The sequence below is a fragment of the Battus philenor genome, unplaced genomic scaffold (genome assembly GCF_028537555.1).
Source record: "Battus philenor isolate CCGP_79_NKW_IND1 unplaced genomic scaffold, ilBatPhil1.0.hap1 SCAF_2, whole genome shotgun sequence".
Classification (NCBI taxonomy): Eukaryota; Metazoa; Arthropoda; class Insecta; order Lepidoptera; family Papilionidae; genus Battus; species Battus philenor.
The window spans coordinates 10,126,595-10,149,632 of NW_027181682.1; the positions used below are offsets into that span (position 1 = coordinate 10,126,595).

The following is a 23,038-nucleotide window of genomic DNA, read 5'->3' on the forward strand; positions in this document are numbered from 1 at the left end:
GCTCTATCTCTTTTTACGATTTTCATTGCAACTTTCTCGTAGCTTTGGAGAGTTGGAATCGATAAATAAAGCGTTGTTTTGATGTAGTATTGAAAGAAAGTTTTTCATGGCTGTTCATAGTAATGAAAAGCTAGTGGATTATAATATTTTTTAAATAAAATAAAATAAATAAAAGTTTATTTTTTAATTTACGTAGCTTAACGTGCTTGGTGTAAATTACTTGTCCTTTATTTTTTATCTTTATTACTATTAGATGTTTATAAACCTCGTGATCACGCTGCCTTTATACACCAAAAACAAAGGTTTTTGAACACTGAAAACGGAACAATGAAAACAATTATGCCAATTGAGCTCTTGGGACACATTTCAAAAACTTCCACATTAACATTAAATATAACCGTAGCGCAGTCTCCATGAGTACAGGCACTTTTATACATGTCTATTTTTTTGTAGCCTCGCGTATTCGATACGAGATCACGAGCGGGAACATAGGAGGCGCATTTGCTGTTAAAAACATGACTGGCGCCATATACGTAGCTGGGGCGCTCGACTACGAAACCAGGAAACGGGTAAGTTATCGTTTATGCTTCCGGTTGTTGCTCTCGAGAATATTGATGCATCTAGATTTTAAATTTGAAATCAAACAACTGAAAATTTTGATTTCCTGTTACATGTTATTTATTTCACAATTTCAACACACTCTATGCAATATTTTTTTAAAAAATATAAAAATTGTGTTTAGAACATGTTATTAAATAATTGCATGTTTACATAAAATTTGTAACTTTTAATAAAGATAATATATTTCACACTTTCAAAATGTCGCTTTTGAAAGACTTCTTTTTAACAACTTAAAAAGTTCATTTCAACATAGAAATTAAAAGCAACGTCAAGGTAACGTCGTTTGAGTTGTAAAGGTCTAATTAAAACGTTTTTGCTTCCACGAATGAAACTTTTGCCTTCAATACTGTGAGGTCTTGTGTTTATTATGTACATAATGGAAGTCGAGATATTTATTAAAACCTTAAATGTATCATTATGTGTGTTTGATTCTGTTACGAATGTTTAGTGATAAAAGCACGAGGATGAAGACGATTATTTTTATTCAATAACTCGCAAATAACGGGCGTCATAGTGAACCGCATACAAGGCGAAGACATATATCCTACTTCGTGCACCCACTTCGTTGCAACTTTAATTGTGCTATTTGTATTACACTTACAATTTTATTCATGGTAATATTTTAAAACGAATTTGAAGTATATATCGTATTTTGTGTGTTATTTTTAGGTTATAAGTAAAATACAAAAAGACGACTTACTAAATTAAACATTTATTTTAAAAAAAAAATTTTTAGGAATAAAGGTGGATAAAGAATAAATGAAATACTTTAGTAGTTGCATTAAGAAACCAATGAATCTTTACATGTTTTTAATTTGTGAAATAATTTTATTGAAGTGTACATTAAAAGAAAAATAGATGTAAACCGCCGATGTTTATTCAGTTTTGAATTATTTCAATAAAAAGAAAGGTGAAATATTTTAAAACAGGATTAATCGCTCTTTGAAACATAATAGTCAACTTAAAATAGATGACCCAGAACTGAGGGAACAAAGTGTTTCAATTTCTTTGCCTGCTGGCAAGTTTTGCTCTAAAAGCAAGCGTCGTCTCGCTGCTTCTGCGGAGCTATCATAAGACTCTTCTTTGTTAGTCTCGAGAAAGTTTCATCGAACTTTTGGCGAGATAAATTATTTAATCTTTAATAACCATTTATACAGACCAGTGTGCTCGCTGTGCCGTTTTGCTCTATAACTATGAGATCACGGATACTTTAGTGGAACGTACTAGTATAAATTGCAATGTTTTAGTTCCGATCATATTTTGTTTACTTATTATTAATCAAAAGAATTTCGTGTAAAGTAAAATTTAAATAACGATCTAAAAAAGGTTTTTATTAAAATCGGTCTTTCCTATTTCTCATTGAATGTTTTACTCTCGAAGCTTTAGTATACTTCTTTAAAATACAAAATAACTTTTTCTGAAGGTAACTTAATTTAATCATAGCTTTGAAGTTATATTAGGGTAACATACCCTTAGTACGTTTTTAATTTAATAATTATTACTTGTATAAACGAGATCGATAATAGTCTGATCATGACGATTATTTGAATTTGTTTAATAAATAATTATCTTATACTTTATTACAAAAGACTTAAAGGTGAGATAATTTTACAGGGGTGTTTCGGACAGGTTTAGCGACAAAATGTTCTATATAGTATTAAAATTGTAATCATTATGCTAAATTTCGCTGGAATACGAAACAAACGAAGCGTTTCACAAGTAAATTGGCTATATTAACGAAGAGCCCATAGACTTGTAAAGGCTAGTCATATAGTTAGTTATAATAGCGCATCACGAGTTAGATTGTTACCGGTGTAATCTAGTTGACGTCGCACTTGAAATTAAGTCACTGACGACAACGCTTGAAATCGAAACGGACTCAGATGCAAATCGAAATTGTAAATTTCAAACTTATTAACTCAATATCTAAAATGACTTTTGCAACAAATTCAACCCCCTCGACAAAGAAAATTACAAATTGACATTGACGGATAACAGTAATAACTCACTAAGATCACTTTGTCACTTAAATAACTTTATTTAAAATCATTATTTAATTATATATAATTTTCTTAAATATCTGTTTAAAATAAATTTCACAGAACCGGTGATTAACCCTGTTTTTCAAGTTATATTTTCGTGACAAAAACAAACTTTCTTAAGGGAATTACTCATGAAAACTCGTGAAAGCTAATTTATAACCAATTCCGCTTTAATTCAACTTTTTGTCATTCTCAAAAATAAATTGCGTATTTTTAATATTTCATGTTTTCGAATGTTTGCATTCTACAATATCCGGTTTTATTTTTCATACTACGAAAGTTTTAAATTCGAACACGATACCTATTCTATGACATGTACATAGTTAATTTTATTTCCCTAAAATATATTTGGGGTGCAGTACGAGCTGAAATTGGCTGCCTCGGACAATCTAAAAGAGAACTATACAACGGTAGTGATACACGTGAAGGATGTAAATGACAACCCTCCAGTTTTCGAGAGACCAACCTACCGCACGCAGATCACCGAGGAAGTGGATCGTAATCTTCCAAAACGTGTTCTACAGGTCCTCTTAGTTATAAGCAAAAATGTTTTCCGATTGTCACTGAAACCTCGCATGAGTTTTAATTTAGTTTGAAAATTTATGTTGTGATTTCTTCGTCTCTGCATGGTACAAGTTGCTCTTGTTTGTTGGAATGTAGTTTTTGTTTAGTCCAGTGTTTGCTAGCGTTTATCGCAATTACTTTTTTATTCTGATGTAGTGTATTTGCAGTTGTTATTTATTACGGCTACAAATTATTTTCGACGCTACTTTTTTTTTTGTTTTTCTATTATGACATTGTTTCCAAAACGAAGCGCTGATTACTTTTAAACTTATCTTAGTTGCGAGTTTGCGCGCATAAATTATTTTCTGATCAATTTCGATATGTTTCAACGATATTTTTGAATGTGTAAGGGTTGACGACCGTGACTACGACCATAGGTAAATGAAACAATTATTTATGTTATTTAATGAAAGGATGAAAACAAATAAATTACGTTACGTAACAGCTTATAGAACATTTTTTAACATTATCTCAAACTTTTAAAGTTTATGAATACCAAAAACCTTTACCGCGCACTTACTCAACGCACAGTTTTTAAGTAGAGTCTACTGAAATTCATTGAGCCGTGTAATACCTCGCTCGCTTATGACAAAGCTCTTTAAACAATCGCCCAGTGATTTCAACATTTATTTACTCCCAGTCAGGGATCGCACTTTTTAAAAGAACTTTTATTTTAAATCCAACTCGATGTTTTGTATTTTCATTACAATAATGATGAAACTTTTCTCATCATTACTTTGTAAGGGATTGAAATTCATAAAAGAAATGAAAATAGTCTTTTCTTATGCAAGTGATCGTCTAGGTACAAATGCACCGGATTCCTGCTATATAACAATACACCAGCATTTGTTTCAGTAAATGCTACGTTGAAACGTTGCATTTCAAACTACGTTTCTAAATAGTATTTTAAAGTGTAACAAATGCCCATGTAGTAACGTTACTAATCTGATAAAAAGTAACATTTTTTATTTTACTAAAACTGGCTCTGGAATATAACACATATTCCTTACTGTATATCTATATATGTTCATCACTTCATTGTATAAATAAGTGGTATATTTCGAGTCCTTTAAGTATTATTATCTTTGTTAAAATACATTCTTGTCTAGAGGTTTTATTGTTAAAAAGCCTATTTTAAAAACAGAATATACTTAAGTTAAAAATTTTTTATATTGTCAAATATGGTTCGACAGTTTTGATACATACCCTATTACTTTAAAAAAAATGAAGTATGTCGTTCTATTGAAATTTTTATCATCACGATAAACTAGAACAAAATGCCAACTGTTATTGACATACAACAACAACAATTTATTAAGCTTATAAACACAAAATACAAGCATCATGTAATTATTTGTTTTGTTGTTTTAAAGTTAAATATCCCTCGTAACAAAAGAAAAATTCCAGTCTTGTTTTATAACAAGAGCGTAGTTTTTAAACAATAATAATTCAACTGTAGCGTATATGGGAAATGAGAGCAATATTTATTACAAAACTACAAAAAAATGGTTTGTACCTTCATTAATATTCATAGCGCATTTTTGTAATATTTCTAGATGGAGCGTTATTAAAAATACTCGAAAGATTATATTAAGTAATGAACGGAATAAATATGCTGAAAGATTGGCATATAATAAACAAATTCTTTTCATAATTAAATAAACGCGTATAAAACCATCATTTACGTATTTCAAATTTTGCGTAAAAGTGCTATCTGCAATATTTAGTTATAACATAAAAAAAAAACAAAATTACGTAAACATCTTTAATATTAATCAGTATATGTAGATTAATAGATACAGTCAAATATAAACGACTAAAAATCATTATTTTAGTACACGTACGGACTTTAAAATAATTACACATAATCACAACCTACTCGAAGGTAAACAATATAAATTCAATTTTATAACACAATTACAAATAATCGTTATATTCTGTTTTTCAATTCCGAAGTTGCATAGAAAAGAGATCACACAGAGTTGAAATTGGCTAATTATTTTTACATAAACATTGTCAGGATATTTTTATTCTTAAGGTGCAGCCTGCTTTAGAGGAAGAACATAAAAAAGTAAATGGAAATCACGTTGTAATTTTTTTTTGTTTTTGACTAAGATTTATGTAATGTTATAAACATTGTTTTATTTATATTAAAGCCAATAATACCGAAATAAAAGCATTAGAAATTCATTTTTTATCTTCACATTTGTACTATCTCCAATATTAACGATCAAATATCTCCAATAATAATAATGGGTGTGGGAGAGAAGGACATTGCATGTGAGTGGCGTATGTTAATGCCTGCGTGTGCGCAGTACGAGCTGACGTTGGTCGCGTCGGACGGCCGCAACGAGAACTCGACACGCGTTGTGGTGCGGGTACTCGACATCAATGACATGCCGCCTCGGTTCTCGCGCAGCGCTTACTTTACCCAAGCACTAGAAGAAACCGGGCCCTTTCCTCGTCCCCTTTTACAGGTTTTTGTTTTATTTGAGTTTTATTTATTTTTTAAGTTCTACTAATTTCATATTTTCCTATTATTTCCATTTATTTGTCATTATTTTTAAGTAAATATTATTATTGGTACACTCTGATATTTTGTGACTTAAAATTATTACATATTCACATTTCTATTTATAAAATTTAGGTCCATGAAACACGTGTTAGATTTAAATAAGTAATTCATATGGGTTAAGTAGTTGTTGAAAGTAATATGTTGTGCAAGCAGTGCGCATGAATTTTTTTCGCGGTGTTTTCGCCACGTACATTATATGACTACACTAAAAAAAGGTAAAATACTATATTTATGTATTCTTTATTTGTGCATGTCCCTCGTAGATGCTTGCTTTTCATACATTTTTTAATCTTAGTCTGTGTTTAAGATAAGTAGGTGCTTCAATTTCAAAAGCGCTTTTATACTCAATTCTGTAGACCTATGGAAACCTGGTCTTTGTTTGTGTTTACTTAATTTAATTAGAATGGAAGACAAAGTGATAAATCATCCAAGGAAGGTTAAAGATTACGAGAGTATATTTAATCCTTTCACTTTTCATTTATTATTATTTGACTATAACACCATAGTTCCAATCGAAGAATTAAAATATAATGAATGTTTTAATATATTTATGAATCAATTTTTCACAATCCTGTCACTTCCTTAGATTACAGATGTTTTATTGAAATTACAAGTATTTTTAAAAGAATCATGAATGATAATGTAGAGTAACCCTATTATACAGAAGTAGTATTTATGAAAAATGAGTATGTGGCATGGACTGTATTGAAAAAGCTGGGATATGTTTATACCGGTACTGGAGAGTAGAGTTAGAAAAAGAAATATAATTTTACAACAAAAATTACCACTTCTCGTTACTTATTGCGATCATTTTTAAATTTGTATGAACTCAGTATCACGAAAGGTTCATTAAGACAATTAAACCATCGTCCCTAGTCGCTTGTAGATACAAGCGTTTTATATTTATAATTGGAACGAGATTTACAAATGATCCAAGTAATTATACCAACGGCGACCCTCTTCATTTTTCTGACTTCTAAAACAGTCCGACATAATTAAAGTCGCCATATACTCTGCATTTTTCACAAGATTTTTAATTTTAATTTCTTATACCCTTATATTTAAGCGGTTCACAGACGTTTAAAGATTTACGTATTAAACTTGTAAATCGAATGTTTCACCTGTTAGTAAATACGTTATAAGAAACTGTGTATCTTTAAACTATCAAAAGCGTAAGGCGATGTTGAATTTTCTCAAAGAAAGTTCGCATATTAGTTTCTATGAAGTACTTTACCGTTGTCAGGCGCAAGCAATCTGAAAGGTGGTTGATTCATAACTTATCCAAACTTTACTTCCTGAAACTATTAATTCGTATTCAGTTCTGAAGAAAATTTATAGCTAAAATAACTTCAAATGAAATTTGGCTGTACATTAAAGTGAATATCAGAAACATTTCTTGGATTTTCTATGAACCTACGAGATATAGGTGATCTATATAATAAAAAAGGGGTTTAAATTAGTTCTAAATATTACTTGCCTTTAACTTTATAACACAAACCAATCAATAACAAATCTATAACAAGGTAGTTTATATAATAAATTCGGAATAAATTGTTTTTCAAAACAAATTAAATTCCTGAATTCATCGTAAATATGATTTATTTAATAAACTTAACAAAGACCAAGTTTACTTACACCTATACTTATTTTTTTAATTACATAGCTCATTTCTCATTAAATTTAAATTATAATGTCAATATTATAACATAGGTAACGGCAACGGATGGCGATAAGGACAGACAACAAAATATTGTGTATTTCCTAACCGGTCAAGGAATAGATGCTGATAATCCTGCAAACAGCAAATTCGACATCAATCGCACAACAGGCGAAATTTTCGTACTTCGAGTAAGTTTACCAAAATATTAAATAACAAATAACATTAAGCACTTATAGATTATTTCAAAGTAATTATTATGCTACAATTGACAATCCGTCTGTAATTGACAATTAATCATAAGCTTTACTTACTTTTCAGCCTTTAGATCGAGATCAACCGAACGGAAGGCCTCAATGGAGATTTACAGTATTTGCTCAAGATGAGGGAGGAGAAGGCCTTGTCGGCTATGCGGACGTTCAAGTTAATCTTAAAGATATAAACGATAATGCACCGATTTTCCCACAAGGAGTTTACTTTGGAAATGTTACAGAAAACGGCACCGCGGGCATGGTTGTAATGACTATGACTGCCTTAGACTACGACGACCCAGCAGAAAGTAACAATGCTAAATTGTGGTACTCTATAGAAAAAAATGTAATAGAAGAAGAAACTGGTTCGCCAATCTTTGAAATCGAACCGGAAACCGGTGTCATAAAAACAGCAGTATGTTGCTTAGATCGTGAAAGAACTCCAGATTATTCGATACAAATCGTAGCTTCCGATGGAGGAGGACTTAAAGGGACAGGTACAGCCTCCATTCGAGTCAAAGATATAAATGATATGCCTCCGCAATTCACTAAAGACGAATGGTTTACAGAAGTTGATGAAACTGATGGTACAAATTTACCGGAAATGCCTATTCTTACTGTAACAGTTCACGATGAAGACGAAACTAACAAATTTCAGTATAAAGTTATTGAAAACAGTGGATACGGCGCTGATAAATTTACAATGGTTAGAAATAATGACGGTACTGGGTCCTTAAAAATAGTTCAACCTTTGGATTATGAAGATCAATTACAAAGCAATGGTTTTAGATTTAGAATTCAAGTAAACGACAAAGGTGAAGACAACGATAATGATAAATATCATGTAGCTTATTCTTGGGTTGTTGTAAAACTTAGAGATATCAATGACAATAAACCGCAATTCGAACGAGCAAATATAGAGGTATCAGTATATGAAAATGCCGAAGTAGGTAAAAGTCTTGAAACCTTTAAAGCAACTGATCCTGATCAAGGCGGAAAAAGTAAAGTATCTTACGCCATTGATAGATCTTCTGACAGAAAAAGACAGTTTTCTATTAACCAAGAAGGCACAGTAAGTATACAGAGATCGTTAGATAGAGAAGATACGCCAAGGCATCAAGTTAAAATTCTAGCTATTGACGACGGTGTCCCGCCCAGGACTGCAACAGCAACGTTAACCGTAATAGTGCAAGATATTAATGATAATGCACCTACCTTCTTAAAGGATTATCGACCAGTATTAACAGAACATATAACACCGAAAAAAGTTGCGGAAATCTTGGCCACAGACGATGATGATAGATCTAAAAGTAATGGCCCTCCATTCCAGTTTCGACTTGATCCTGGTGCGGATGATATCATAAGGGCTTCATTTAAAGTAGAACAAGATCAAAAAGGTGCTAACGGAGATGGAATGGCTATAGTTTCTTCTTTAAGATCTTTTGACAGGGAACAGCAAAAAGAATATCTTATTCCTATCATTATCAAAGATCACGGTAACCCGGCTATGACCGGCACTAGTACTCTAACTGTAGTTATTGGTGACGTAAATGACAATAAAATGCAACCAGGTTCTAAAGAAATTTTAGTTTATAATTACCAAGGCCAAGCACCTGATACTGAAATCGGCAGAGTTTACGTTTATGATTTAGATGACTGGGATTTACCGGACAAAAAGTTTTATTGGGAAAGTTCTGAACACCCTAACTTTACATTAAATGAAGAAACTGGTATGATTCAAATGAAGCATAAAACGCGAGAAGGCAGATATCACCTAAAATTTAAAGTTTACGACAGGAAACATACACAGACCGATGTCCCTGCTAATGTTACTGTGTATGTGAAAGAAATAACACATGAAGCTATAATGAATTCAGGATCAATTCGAATATCGGGTATATCAGATGAAGATTTTATTCGTGTTTGGAATTACAAAACACTAAGTGTCTCCCGAAGTAAACTAGATATTTTCAAGGACAAATTGGCTGATTTACTTAATACAGAAAGAGATAATATCGATATCTTTAGTGTCCAACTGAGGAAAAAACATCCCCCTGTTACTGATATTCGGTTTGCGGCACATGGTGCACATTTTTACAAACCAATTAGATTAAACGGCATCGTATTAATGCATCGAGAAGAAATTGAAAAATCTGTAGGAATTAATATTACTATGGTGGGTATAGACGAATGTATTTATGAAAATCAAATGTGTGAAGGATCTTGCACTAACGTATTAGATATAAGCAACCTTCCATACATGGTAAACGCAAACAAAACTGCGCTTGTTGGCGTTCGGGTTGATGTAATTGCTGAATGTACTTGTGGGGCTAGGAACTTTACACAAGCTGAAACATGTCGCAATTCACCATGTTATAATGGAGGAAGGTGTATCGAAGGAAAGTACGGTTTAACATGCTCATGTCCGCCCGGATACACAGGCCCCAGATGTCAACAAACGTCAAGAAGCTTCAGGGGCACAGGTTGGGCATGGTATCCTTCATTAGAAATGTGCGACCATTCTCATTTGAGCTTTGAATTTGTAACAAGAAAGTCAGAAGGAGTTTTACTCTATAACGGACCTATAGTACCACCCGAACCGGAAGAGATAATGGTATCAGATTTTATATCTGTAGAACTCGATAGAGGTAATCCACGCTTACTCATTGACTTTGGTTCTGGCACCTTAGAATTGAGAGTAAAAACAAAAAAATCTTTGGATGACGGTGAATGGCACCGCATTGATATCTTCTGGGACACTGAAAACGTCAGAATGGTAGTCGACTATTGTAAATCTGCTGATATACAAGAAATGGAAGACGGAACACCCCCTGAATTTGATGATTCTTCTTGTCAAGCGTCTGGGACTATTCCACCTTTTAACGAATACTTAAATGTTAATGCACCACTTCAAATTGGTGGGTTATACATTGATCATTTTGATCCTACACATTATCATTGGCAATTTATGCCTATTGGTAAAGGCTTTGACGGTTGCATTCGAAATTTAATTCATAACAGCAAACTATATGATTTAGCTCATCCGGGGTTGTCTAGAAATTCCGTTGCCGGATGTCCTCAAACGGAAGAAATCTGTAATCAAGCGGACACGACCTCCAGATGTTGGGAACACGGTAACTGCGTTGGTAGCTTTTCCGAAGCTCGCTGTCAATGTCAACCTGGTTGGACTGGACCATCGTGTAATCTACCTACGACACCAACTAGTTTTCGCCCTCAAAGTTATGTTAAATTTGCTTTGAGCTTTGAACCAGACAGATTTAGTACCCAAATACAGCTACGTTTTAGAACACGTGAACCACACGGAGAACTCTTTAGAGTTAGCGATCAACATAATAGAGAATATGGTATTCTCGAAGTAAAAGATGCTAGATTACATTTCCGTTATAACCTTAATTCATTACGCACTGAAGAACGTGATGTTTGGCTTAACTCAGTTGCCGTTGATGACGGACAATGGCATATAGCACGCGTTAGTCGATATGGTAGCGCCGCTACGCTAGAAATTGACGGCGGCGAAGGAAGGCGTTATAACGAATCTTTTACGTTTGAAGGTCATCAGTGGTTGTTAGTTGATAAACAAGAGGGTGTTTATGCGGGGGGAAAAGCAGAATATACTGGAGTCCGTACATTTGAAGTATATGCAGATTTTCAGAAAGGATGTCTTGATGATATTCGATTAGAAGGCAAGCATTTGCCTTTGCCACCTGCTATGAATGGAACTCAATGGGGACAAGCCACTATGGCAAGGAATTTGGACCGTAATTGTCCGTCTAATAGCCCCTGCATTAATGTTCACTGCACAGAACCTTTCGTATGCGTTGATTTATGGAATGAATATGAATGCACGTGAGTATTCTTTATTGCTTTACATATACATAAAATGTTATGAAAAATTATATTGTTAAAATATCATTTTATATTTGAACAACTTTAAACGTTTGCTAAGAATTTGTATGTTACTTTTTAACACGTTATGTAAGTTATTTTTCATTGTTTATTTTAAAAATACTTAAGTTTTTAGCAATACTTACCCCAGAAAGAACTACAAATTTTGAAATTTTTTTTTTAATTTATCATGTATAATAATATTTTTTCAAATTTCCTTTCATCGCGCACTGGGTTACTTTATTTAATATTGTGTATTTTAAGTTATTAACAATAAATATTACTAATAAATGAAATGATCGTGCTTCATATGCTTAATATAAAAATATATTTTAATATTTACTAACATAATTATAAATATATTACTTGCTTATAGTGTGTATATATTAAAATATTGCGATGATGTCTAGTTGCGGTGAGGGTTTGGTTTTGTCGCCGGACGGCAAGGGTTGCGTAGACAAGAACGAGTGTCTCTACTTCCCGTGCCGCAACGGCGGTTCGTGTGTCAACCGGGAACCTGGCTACCGCTGCCACTGTCCCGAGGGTTTCTGGGGCGAGAACTGCGAGCTCGTCCAAGAGGGCCGCACGCTTAAGCTGAGCATGGGTGCCCTGGCCGCCATCCTCGTCTGCCTTCTTATTATAATGAGTGAGCATAGAGTAGTCGCGCTTCCCGCGCGATCCTACGTACTAGGCTATCTATCACATACTCACATTCGCACTCTCATCATCATCCTATAGATATTTATGTACATTAGTCGTATTATGTAGTGCATGCAAACGGGGCTCAGTGCGCGAATATTGGGCGAAAAGCAGAAGGTACAGTATGCGATGTGTAGGTGTCCTGGTGGTTCTACTCGTGCTGGTGGAACGTGTATCAACGTAAACGAGTGCTTGGGAAGGCCTTGTTTAAACGGAGGCACCTGCATGGACCGCGAGCCGGCGCGCCGTTACGACTGCATTTGTGCATTCGGGTATGCAGGCCACGACTGCGAGTTGGAGTTGCTCGCGTCGGGGATCATCACACCCTCAAGGGATTTCATTATAGCTATCATTGTCTGTTTGTTTTTGCTTTTAGGTGAGCACCATTCACATTATCCATTTGCATGCGTTTTTGTGTTGAAGAATTGCAAGGATTTATTGCATAAATTAAAATCTTTTTATCTATGTAATAAATCCTTATCCTAATGTTTTACATTTTTAAAACAATTTTGCTATATTTGTTAGTTACGTATTAGTGTTATTTACTTACATTTGAGAAGGTAACAGAGTATTTACTATAGTTCTTCAAGTTTCAACAATAAATAGTGAGTATTGTAGATCTAAAGATAATTTAATGATCTGATGATGATCTAATAGATTTATAGATAATTTTACGTTTTTTAACTCATGTACTATATCGTATGTACCTTGTAAAAAAAAATTTCCGTGCCATAGTCAAAAAAATAATGAAAACAACTTTTTTCAAATATTTTTTTATTTCTGCTGTTTTTTTTTTTAATATGAAGATAGAATAGGAGAACAATAAACGGGTGACTGCTATTAGAGCACGCCAAAAATTTAATTTACTTTCGTTGTTTTTAATTAAACCAACTTTTAAGCTTAAAGCATAAAAAGAATTCATGAGATATAACTTTGGGACATCATAATAATATTTTTTTAAAAAAAAGTGATACAAGAAACATAACTGCACAAGTAATATTTAGATATTATATATCTAGGAATACTCTCTTATTTTTTTTCTTATATATTTTAAGCCAAATTTGTGTCATGTCTATATACCTGAGAAAACAATGGTATTTTTTATTTCTGCAGTTCTGGTACTAGTATTCGTCGTGTACAATCGTCGTCGAGAGGCGCACATCAAGTACCCTGGGCCGGATGACGATGTTCGCGAGAATATCATTAATTACGACGATGAAGGTGGCGGTGAAGACGACATGACGGCGTTCGACATCACGCCGCTACAGATACCGATTGGAGGACCCTTACCTGATCATGCTCCTACTAAATTACCATGTGAGTTTTAAGCACAAATATTTATAAAAAAAAAAACACTTTTTGCTATCAATTAACTTATAATCTTACACACAATTAAAACACTTTATCCTTTTTTATTGTTGACTGAGCAGCAATTGTTTACTTGTTATATTTAACACTTAGTTTATTAAGTACTATATATACACTAACACATACGCTTAAAATTAAAAGATACTAATAAAGTCTTAGTTGAACTATAAATTCTCGGTACAATCAAGTGATCTCGGTAGTAATCAAAATCCAAAATATTCATCTATGTGATTTCCAAGGCCCTGCCTATTCGAAGAGAATAGGTGTAACGACTCGTATTGTAGTACTACCGACACCGCTATACCCTGCCTTGAGCAATACATGCGGCAAAACGGGGTGCAGTGAATAACGGCATCCCTTCCAGTCTGCTTCGGTGAAATATGTAATATAATGGCCTATGGCGAAACCCCCGAGGGAAACCTTGAACATAATTCTGAAAAAGGAGTCACCTTCGAAAAATCTATTCAAATAATTATTTCTTATCTATTTGCTTATTGTGTACAGTAGCAGAAGTATAGTAATTACTCTACTGTTTTTATCTTTTAATCATGGAATATTCACGGGTTTTTTTTAGTATTTGGGATAACCTCCTTTGTTTTATATTCTCGATACTCGAAACTAATAGATAAGTCTTAATACAAGTCCAGAAAATTCCTTAATAATACAATTTCATACAATAATATATATTTTAGTCATTAAACTTATTAATTCTTTGAATGATCAGCACAAGGTGCACAATGTTCTTTCTCTGAAAACATATGATTGATTTCAACTTGCTACGTGATGTATACTATCTATCAAACGTCATGTTCTATTTGATAAATTAGCACTCTGAGCAAAATACTTTTTCTTCTTGATGCCTTTTTTAATGTCTACATTTCTTTCGCAACTTAAGAATAAGTATGATTTATTTCAGAAAAGTAGGCTATGTAAGGCAAGCGTTATTATAATTTATCTCTTGTCGTCATGTCACTGAATCGTGAATAACAAGAAGACAACAAAAATGTTTACGTCGCTATAACCTACTACTGGATTTTGAGAAAGTAATGCAATATCAAAATGTCTTATTGCTCTCAGTAAATAATGTGCTCACTCAAATAACATATTTCACTTCAAATTGTTCTAAATGTTATATGTAAACTGAAAAATCATAAGATTCTAAAATATATAATCTAATCAGAACCATGCCCCCAAAATGTCATCTCACAGTACTACTTCCAATACATTTACAATTTCGACAAATAACGCCCGTTAAAATATTATTATATCAGGTGTCACTATTTCACTGTATGAAGTCGAACATCTTTCACACATCCAACAAAAAAAAGGAAAAATAAATTATTTTTACCAAGGTCACACCATACAGCTGGCTAAGATTTAACATTATGTTGTACATTTTTTATCGACATGAACTCCAATATAACAGTTATGTGACAGTTTCTAGCAATGAATAAAATAATCCGTCATATTTTCTAGTATCCTTTTAACAAAGCAAAAAGTCGCGTTAATGTCATACCTCATTTTCGAACTGTCCTGTTTTACTGATGTTTACTGGCTAGCTTACTGTATTATCAATTGTACGAGAAACAGCTAGTATTCGCTGGCGTTTAATAAATTAGCGGACTGTATAATGAATAAGGTAAAAATCCTTATCCGGCCTCATGAGAGAAAAAACTACTAATTTTTCAACCACAGTCACCCTGGAAAGTAAAGAAAGGAAGACCAGACGCGGAGGCAGCGGCGAGGTACGATGTGACGTGATGGGCGTGACTCGTTCCTTTCAGTGGCAAGGAAACAACAATCGGATTGCACGGCTCCTCACCAATGATCAGTCAAAATAATTAACAATACGAGCACGTAATCAACACTTTTACTGAACGTTCGGAGCGATGCTATGGCACAGGGAGCAGCACGGCAATTGCCCGCTAAACCAAACGGCGATTTTCGAATAAAAATTAGTGGATTAATATTTTTGCACCCACCAAATATTGGGCAAAGGGTTGTACATCAATCGATTATTTTACTCTGTATCACTGATCATTAACCATAATATAACATGATAATAAACTAATAAATAAAACTAATAAATAACTGATAAACTTTGCGAGCTATTCGAAACCTAACGATATTTATAATTTTGTTACATTGATCATGATTACTCAAAAATGGTAAAGAAAAATCACTACTAAACTGGCCTTTGTACGTCTTAAAATTCTCTTATTATAAAAATATACAATTTATCAAACTGCACGAGTTCCTTGTGATATATATTAGTGTTTTAAATGAAGGGGCTCGTAGTCTAACGCTAGAAACATCAGAGATTGCCGTATAAAAACTGTTTGCAAGTAGTTCAAATTGACAAACCTCTTTTCTGTCTATTAGAAATAAAAGTATTTTTTCTAGTTATTACAATAATCATGTCCGCTGATAGACGCTCATTAGAAGGCATAGGACTCCTATCAGAGATATATTGCGCTGCACGCAAACTTTTGGCAGCATGTGATCTCCACTCGCGAAACTTTTAACCTCGATAGTAATATTAACATAATTATGGTGATTTTAAATTAATAAATTGCTTATATGTCTCCTATCCGTCATCTAGATTTATTATAATAAAATAACCATAGTGATAGATCTAACGAATTAAATTGTTACTTTTATGAAATATACCAATTCCCAAAAAAGTTTGCCTCTGTACTACGTTTTAATAATAGAAACTGATGTTACAAAAGCTTCATGTGGCTCTGCCCCATGTTTAATTAAGGACTGTGTTCAGCTTTAATATCAGTCAACTGCGGTGACGCTTTTCATCTCGAAAGGACTAGCATTTCAATTTAAAAAAACTATTTCAAATTTGAATTTAATATTTTCAACTCATAAATTTAACTTGGGCGTAATATATTGTAAAAGGGCTTTAGCAAGATTTCTTAAAAATAATAAAAGGTTTAATTTTAAGTACTTCATTACTAACACGTTTTTTAATAAATCTATAAACGTTAATCTATAATGTATAATAATAAAAATTCTCATGCACCTGCTTATTTAAGATGTGTAGAGCATTCGCAATGTCTTTACATTGTGGAGAATAAACGTTTTATAACATTTTATGCAGACAAATAAGATAAAGTAGGTTATGACCTAATGCAGGGGGGCCAATCTGCGGCTCGCGATTCACATGCAGCTCTTTGGAGGATTGTTAATGGCTCTGGATAAAAGTGCCAGAGTTGTCTTTTTTATTTTTTTCTGTATTATTTGATTCTTTAATAATTATTTAAGAAAAAAATTTAAGTCATTTTTGCTTAGCTTTTGAATACTTATTTATTTACGGTTCCTAAAAACTTTTAAATTTTGATGAAGGCTCAGACTATTAAAGAAGTTAGCCACCCCTGATCTAATAATAACATATAAATATATACAAAATAAAACAAAAATGATATCATTGTTCAACTTTATCGAGTAAATGTGACACTTCTTCAGGGAAATTGCATAGTGACCAAGCGACATAGCGTTGAGATTGATTATAGTGGATTGATATAGTGGCCTGAGGTAATACAGTAACAAAACATTGTCGTTTTCTTCCAATAGATCCACTGATGGGCGTTGGTATCGGTGTGGGTCCGATGGGTGTGGCGATAGGCGTGCCGCCTGGAGTGGGCATGCCTTTACCAGGAGAAACAAACGTCGGTATGTTCATCGAGGAGCATAAACGCCGGGCTGACAGTGACCCCAACGCTCCGCCGTTCGACGACTTGCGCAATTACGCTTATGAGGGAGGCGGTAGCACTGCTGGCTCATTGTCTTCATTGGCCTCTGGTAAACTTATTAATTATTTCTTTCGCTAGTTCATATCTCCTATATAGCACATTGTATCGTATATATAATAATGGTCGGTACGGTAACGGTACATATTTTTATAATCAAAATACTACAGACTTGTTAAAGTTTATTAATAATTGTAACCAAATTAAATTAGTAATCCTGTCCCGTACGATAACACAAATATTTTCTTTGCGTATTATAATTTAATATAATTTAACTGAATAAAAACACTTACAAGTTTCAGATAAATAAGTTACATAGTCCTTAAACAAAGTAGGTCAGAATAAGCGTCAAAGTTTCACCCTAACAAGCTACCTAACGAACTGGCAAATAAAGTTTACGAATTGCAAGAAACTTTTTTATATTCGAAATTATGTGATTATTAAAATAAGTGAAAAGTATAAAGCTTAGAGATATTCTACTTGGCATACAAAGGCAATAAATAAGTAATAATCTATTTTATAGGTTTCAAATGACTAGAATATTATGTACATGTACTAAAACTGAATAGAATGTGCTTTCTTCAAACTCTAGGATAAAAAGTGAGAAAAATAAATTTTAATTTTAAATGTGCATGTCTTGTTTAAGGTACCGATGATGAAACTCACGAGTACGACTATCTGGGAGCTTGGGGGCCGCGATTTGACAAATTGGCAGATCTCTATGGACCGGATCTTGACGAACAGCTGTAAACGAACCTAATATAGATATTCGCCCACTGCATAGCGCGAATTTAGTCAATTGTCTCCCACTGTACTATCAAGTATGCCTTTTAAACTGCTGCAAAAAACGTAATCCGCTTTATTCAGTTTATTAACTAAATTTATTTATATTCGACACACGAAACGTTGCTGTAACGGTCTACTCTAAGCCCTTGTGTTTATTTATATTTAAATAATTAGCTTAAGCATCTAATCGTTTTATATATTTTAATTGCGTCATTTTTATAAGGTTTTAAATAAATGAAAATGTAACTCACCAAATATTTGATATTAGTTTTTATTATAATTAGTCATATTATGAAACAGTATTTTATTGGAAGTTATTGGAATAAGAGGGAATTTTTGCTGGAGGGCCAGACGTGAATCTGAATCGTGGGTGTTTGTAGATAGTGTGCTATAAATGTGAATAATTTATACGAGTATTTTGTAAGTTCACAGCTTTACGTGATATCACTATAATGGACGGCCCTTCCGCATTAAATCAATTGATCTATAGAAAAAGTACGTTATATTTTGTATTATTAATAACATTAGTGTAAACAGTCCGTTCGGACGGCGAGTTAGTAATGCTCATTCGAACTGTGAAATGTTTAGGGGATGTATATACGAAATCTATTACAGCAACCTCCCCTCAGCGAAGTATAAAACGTAACATTCAAATCAAAATTTCATTGTATGAATTGTACAGTAACTGGTGTTCCTCTCCAAATGTCTCTGTGTAGTGTTAGATTATGATTAGTGGATATGGGAACGACTACGGTCTACACTTAAACTTAGATGACTAAATAATCATTATACGTGAAGAAATATGTGTTGGCATTTATCACAACTATCGTAAATAGCTGAATAAGAGCGTGCAAGTGAATGTACGACAGAACGAATGTTAAACAATATCAAGAACGAACGAGTGAACGTACTTGGGTGCTTCGAGGAATGGGTGCGTAAAATCGCTTCGAAGGACAGCAACGTAATGATATGAATGGGACTGTGCCAATTTTAGCGTTATCAATGCAGCTAACGACCGTAGATTAAGTGTTTGCACTTTATTTATTCATATACTTACATATAAATTTAGTCGCACTTAGAAAAATATCAATAACTTACTAAGAGTGTTGTGCTAGATTATTCCATCGATTTTGACGTGAGATAGTTGTTGAAACCGTTAGAAAGTCACTAATTTAAAAACTTATATTTAAGAATTTATAGTAAAATAATTAAATAAATTAAAGGTTTAATAAAAAACTGTCTCACTTCGACATCGAATTAAGATCTGTGTAAATTTTAGGGTATACTTATTTGTGTTAAAACGACTGATTTTTTATTATGCGTTTGAAAGCCTAAGATTTTTGTAAATTCGGTTACGTAAATATAAATTTGAATACCTTATTATAAGGACACCCACTAGTTTGCACTCAAGACGAATAAATACTCGAGTTATCAATAATAAAGCAATTCTCGTTAATTACTATTCGTGTAAGTAGATATAGTTAGGCCCAAATCAACATACTTACTTTTAACAACTAACTCTTTCTTTTGATGTCGTCATCATTACACTGCCAGTAATCATACATATTATAGACGAATTATGATAGAGTTTGTCCGATTTTATATTTCAGTCTTATACAATGGTATTTTATAAGTTTTTGAACTGTTTATGATAAAATCTGTAATTTCTCGATTCGGTCTTTTTCACATCACTTCCTATTGAACCTTACCTTTAAATACCGCGTAAGCTCTGATGTCATTTAAACGTGTGCATTCAACTCAAATTATGTTAATTATTTCAAGTTGACTTCTCTACATGTGCCGTTTTTTAAAATTCGAATTATGTACGTTTCATGTACAGAAATTGTATATGCGATTTGTATTTATTGCACAGAGATAAGCAACGCTCCTTGCTTGTTTATACTTTCCACGCCAAAGTATATCTTTATAGTACTACCGAAACTTCTGTACCGCGCCATAGGTAACCGTGCGGTGAGACGGGTGGGGGTTTATCATCCGTTCCGTTCTGTTAGTCCGCCGTCAACTCTCGAGGAGGCGGCATTCACGCTCTTCTTTCCTCGACCACCTCATCACGCTTTTCCATGGCGCGGTACAACTATTACGGTAACTCTTAGGCTGATGTAAGATTCGAAGTAAATGTATTATGTACACTATAAATCAGACAGCAGAGCACACAATCCCAGTACAAAATAACGCGGCAAAAGACCGCCACCGATGCACCTAATTTTATTTTAGATATTAATTATTATATACCTACATAGTTTTGTTTTGTTTTTTTAACTGTGATTATTAAGTTATACAACTCTGACAATTACATAAAAGGGATAATAAAATGTGAAAAAAAAAATATTGTTTCATTTATCTTAAGTTTTAAGCCGTTTCGTATAATTCATTTATTTTAAAACTAGTTATCTCCCGCCCGCTTCTCGTAGCCTGTACTGTCTTTTGTCGGTGTTATTTCATAATATTTATTCTCAGTATTTTTAACATGCGTAAAAAATATTCTGGCCAATTTTCTACCTAGGAGTCCGGAGTAAAGGAGTAGGAGTAAAATCACATTTTAAAAAATATATTTTTTTTGTTTTAATTAACGCCCCTCAATCCTTCTTGCGTAAAATCCATTCTTACCACAGACATGTATGTAGCTATAGTAATATTTCTTCTTGATTTTAAGTCTCTTAACCTTATAGTTCAAAAGATATCGTAAAGGCACATAGGTGGAAATCTCTATATATATATATTGATGCTAAAAACTTAACTGAAAATTTGTCAGTCAATTTTTCTTAGTAAACTTAGGGAACAGACAAAATGATCAGTTTTCTTGATAAATCGTAAACTCATTTGGGTTTTGAAATAGTGATGACATTACTTTCCTTTCATATAGTTTTGTATTTATAAACATATAACAATCCATCTCATTTAAAATAATGCAAAGATGGTAGTTATGGAAACATTGCAATATCAAAGTGAAAAAACTTTTCTGTTTTAGTGAAATAAGTTTCACAAAGTTTTCAATATGAGAATAAATAATCACAAATAATGAACTGAGATGATGGCTTTGAAGTTTGTAGTTTTCTCTATGAAGGTTTTGTTACTGAAACTTTCCTAAGTATTTATTTAACTTTAATGAGACTACCAGACGAGATACTCTTTCTGTATATAAAAAATCGTGACTTGATATTTATCGTTATTTGAGTTTTTATACGATATATAGACATTATTGTGAAGTTATTATAAAATTTCTCCAAAATTCTAACAAAATAAGACGACTAATCTCTTTATATTTGTTAAAATCATGTAAACGATTGAATACAAGACTTTTTTGTTACTCTGTGACTTTTAAACTACGTAATATCGATTTTTGTAGTTTTAAATAATATATTGACGATCTAGTAATTTAATTTAAAAAAAAAACAAAATTAATTTCAAATTTAAAGAAACTTTCAAGAATAGGCTAACCATAAATTAATTACAGGCAGACACCTTAATATCATGAAAGTTGGTGAAAAAGTAATATTTTTCTTCTTAGTCAGACTTTCAATTCATTGATTTACTCTGTTTTCTAATAAAATAAAGTTTGAACATCTACGCAAAGAGAGTCAACTTCATGTTCAAAATTGTAAAGAAATCGTTACTGTGGTTTATATACTCGTAGAAGACACATTTTTACAGTCATCATCATATCAGCCAATAGGCGCCCACTGTAAGGCATAGAGGTCCACCGGAAATCAAAGAAATCAAAGAAACCAAGATGATCGACCTTACGCTGCCTACGTCTATCGACTTCCCGTGATCTTGACCATATCATCGGTCCACCAAGTTTAACAATTTATATAGTCTGTTCTTTCCTCGTTACAATTACTTTTTCTTTTCATTTAAATTATTTATTGGAATTATATATTAAATCACTGATTTTAAAGTAGAAGAGAATTTCATATTGGAATTTTCAACTTGTTTATCAACAGGCTACAGAAATTATAATCTCGTCAATGATTTGATCTAGAAGTAGCATCTTTCAATTATATATCAACCCGCTAAAGACAAAGATCAAAGCAACTCAAAATCCGATAAACATCACCGTCAATAACAATTTCATCGGCAGGGTTTCATGACCTTGTAACGTAACTTTTTAAACACAAAAAAGTAGTAAAAAAGCAACATCTCAATAGTGCGTAATGAGACGTCTATTGAAAATGTAGCTAATTATCGAAAAAAGCTTTTTCACTGTAAGATAGTAACAAAAGTAAAGGTTGTATTGAAAATATCTGCTGTTCAAACGTTGAACAACAAAATTTCTTTCATATCGTGTTATTACGTTTTTAAGCACTTTATGTAAAAAAATTGTTGGGGCAAAGGCATCTGTTTTGAAGCCTTATTAGGGGTTTACGCATATTTCATATATCTTGTTGGTATTACAAAACACAAACCACCGAAGGCGATACGATTCCGATTCAATAATAACATAATGCCCCCAACTCATGCTGCCCTGGTCCTGATTCACTAAAGTGATGGTTTAAGTCAACACCCAACAGTGACTATCCGTCACAAAAAAAAAATTATCGCTCGAATAAACGGAGCGCTCGGATCGCTTTCGGCGTTGTTACGCTATTACTTGGATAAAACACTTTCATCAACTATCTTTAAATGGAAAATGAGTTATGACCAAAACATAAATAATTCCATAATTTAACTACATACGAAATTTGCATTGTACTTTCTTCTTGACGTGCAAAACAATTTGAATAGCCCCTTCACTTTGATAACTACCCTGCCCTGTGACCTGAAAAACTCATGTATGTATACTGTCT

At 32.9% G+C, this 23,038-nt stretch overlaps 1 protein-coding gene across 2 annotated transcripts in view; it reads left to right on the forward strand.

Annotated features, from left to right (window-relative positions):
- Nucleotides 1-20,549, forward strand: part of CadN (Cadherin-N) — a 340,773-nt gene extending 320,224 nt beyond the window's left edge. The window contains exons 14-21 of one of the 2 annotated variants that reach the window (XM_068765439.1): nt 454-569; nt 3,023-3,187; nt 7,513-7,650; nt 7,781-11,577; nt 12,453-12,691; nt 13,429-13,632; nt 17,269-17,496; nt 18,091-20,549. In XM_068765439.1, the coding sequence (XP_068621540.1) occupies nt 454-569; nt 3,023-3,187; nt 7,513-7,650; nt 7,781-11,577; nt 12,453-12,691; nt 13,429-13,632; nt 17,269-17,496; nt 18,091-18,194 (4,991 nt within the window). In that variant the 3' untranslated portion in view covers nt 18,195-20,549. Of the gene's footprint in view, nt 1-453; nt 570-3,022; nt 3,188-7,512; nt 7,651-7,780; nt 11,578-12,026; nt 12,263-12,452; nt 12,692-13,428; nt 13,633-17,268; nt 17,497-18,090 lie in introns of both variants that reach the window. The other variant, XM_068765440.1, reaches the window with a different exon arrangement.
- The last annotated feature ends 2,489 nt before the right edge of the window (nt 20,550-23,038 follow it).